Source organism: Chrysochloris asiatica, unplaced genomic scaffold (assembly GCF_000296735.1).
Source record: "Chrysochloris asiatica unplaced genomic scaffold, ChrAsi1.0 scaffold00007, whole genome shotgun sequence".
Lineage (NCBI taxonomy): Eukaryota > Metazoa > Chordata > Mammalia > Afrosoricida > Chrysochloridae > Chrysochloris > Chrysochloris asiatica.
In genome coordinates this window covers 24,088,420-24,090,747 of record NW_006408525.1, presented here as the reverse complement: position 1 = coordinate 24,090,747, position 2,328 = coordinate 24,088,420, and the positions used below count along the sequence as shown (strand labels likewise).

At 45.2% G+C, this 2,328-nt stretch overlaps 1 protein-coding gene across 1 annotated transcript in view; it reads left to right on the top strand.

Annotated features, from left to right (window-relative positions):
• The first annotated feature begins 1,265 nt into the window (after nt 1-1,265).
• The window catches only part of CWC25 (CWC25 spliceosome-associated protein homolog (S. cerevisiae)), a 28,778-nt gene continuing 27,715 nt past the window's right edge, over nt 1,266-2,328 (top strand). The window contains exon 1 of the mRNA XM_006832535.1: nt 1,266-1,297. Coding sequence (XP_006832598.1) covers nt 1,280-1,297 — 18 coding nt within the window. The 5' untranslated portion in view covers nt 1,266-1,279. The remainder of the gene's footprint in view (nt 1,298-2,328) is intronic.

Here is a 2,328-nt window from a genome sequence, read left to right as displayed (position 1 = left end):
AAATTTATTTTTAACATATTTGGATTTAAATACAAGGAATTATTGATGGTCAAGGGGGGAGAATCTATGGGTGGAAGAATGAAGAGGAAGTAGGCCCTAAGTGTAGATCATTTGGTTTGGCTTGGTTAAGTTTGGTTAAGGAGATAGGACAGTAACCAGGGGAAGGACATGAGTTTTCGTTTATTTGTTTTAAGGATAAATTGTTCTTGTTAAGCGACATGGAGTCGGTTCCGACTTACAGCAACCCCTCTATAGGGTTTCCAAGGAGCAGCTTATGGGTTTGAACCGCTGACCTTGTGGTTAGCAGTTCAGTGTTTATCTTACAGCACCATATCAGGATAAATTGAGAACGTTTAAAATGCTATTGAGAGTCATTATGTAGGAAGACTGAAAATACAGGAGAGGGAGGAATGGGGCAACAGTGTGATCTCTGAGAATATGAGCGATGGGATCTAGAGCAAAGATGAGTCATGGGGTGTTAGGAGAGGTACCTCTTCCTTCCACTGTAAAAGAAAGAATAGGAAATGAGGTTCTGCAGGTATAGTGAACGAAAGCTAATGGAATTTTGGTCTGATGGATCCTTTGTAAAGTAGATCTGAGGTTTAAGGAGAGCACAGGCTTGAAAAGTTGCTTTGGAGAACTAGGGTGTGAGAATGCTGAACATTACAGGGGACAGAAGGCCAGGGCTTGTCCACACTGGTGCCTAGTCCCGGAGATGCGGGGCAGAGCTCCGAAGACACCATGGGTTCATGACAACAGAACCGCTGGGAAAGCCCCAACATAACAGTAGCTGAACAGAGCCATGGCGTTTAAACTGAGATACAGACAGAAGCACGCCAAAATGTGACTACAGACATCGCAACCACGCGCCCTCAAACTTTGCGGAAATACGTGACAAAGGAGCTCTGGTAGCGTAGTGGTTACGAGTTGGGCGTACTTCGAAACTATCCGCGGGAGAAATATGAGGCGTTCCGCTCCCGTAAAGATTCACAGCCTCGGAAACCCATCGCAGGTTCACTATGAGTCGGAATCGACTCCACGGTACTTTAACAACAACCGTCACATATCGCGACAACGCATAAACGTCATCGTTCCGCGACACCGACGTGGAAATATGACGCGCCCCGGAAGTGGTCTCTAGATCGGTAGGTGAAAGTAGCAGCCGGTGGCCTCTAAGATTGGAATCGGGAAAGTCGCTCCTGAATTATTCTCAACAGTATCCGTCCATCGTTCCTGATTCTTTTGGCTCCGCGCGTTGTGAAGAAACGTCTCCACTGTCATGGGGGGCGGAGACCTGGTAAGTTAAGGAAAACCTGGGCAAGGGAGGACTAAGGCCGGAGACCGACTGGGTCTGCGTCCAGAATTGGCGGAGAAGGGTTAACTGTGGCAGCGGAGGCTTGCTCTGGAAGGAAGTGGTCCGGGAATCAAGGACGGAGCGCTAGGACCTTGCAGGAACTGGCCCTCGGCTCGTGACACATTTGAATACAGTGTGCAAAGTCTGTGGCGATCCGTGGCAGGTGGTTGTATGTTTGTTGGTGGCGGGTCAGGGAAGAAAATAAGGTGACTCCCAGTTGGAAATTCAGGGAACACCAGGGAAGGGGGCAATTGGAACCATTGCTTGAGAAGGAGACAGATAGCAAGGCCTTATCGCTTCTTTGTTTTGTATATCTTGTTTTGGGACAAGTTCTATCCTGTCATAAGCTGTGAGCTTGAACTGACTCAGCAACAATGGGTAAGGAGTATGGTGCAAGATTAGGATGATACTAACCTCCTGAAAGTGGAGCTAAATGAATTAACAAATTCATCTTTTTTGCTGTCCAGTAATTTCATTTACTAAAGCATGGATTCACAATGGGAAGAAAAGCTGCAAATATCCATTGATAATTGGAACTAGGAAAATTGGAAGTTGTAAAAAAAAAATTAAATGAAATGCATAAAGATCAATATCCTAGGCATTAGTGAAATGGACTGGTATTGGCCGTTTAAAATTGGACAAACTATGCTGCGAGCGACAAATTGAAGAGGAATGGCATCACCTCCATCATCAAAAAGAACATTTCAAGATCTATCCTGAAGTACAATGCTCTCCATCATAGGATAATATATATATATATATATACCTACAAGGATAGTGTAGTGGTTACAAATTGGGCCGTTAACCTCAGGGTCAGCAGTTTGAAACTACCAGCTATTGCACGGTAGAAAGATGAGGCTTTCTATTCCCGTAAAGATTTACAGCCTCAGAAACCCTCTACAGGGTTGCTATGAGTCGGAACGGACTCCACAGCACTTAACAACAACAACAAGGAAGACCAGTTATGTGACTAT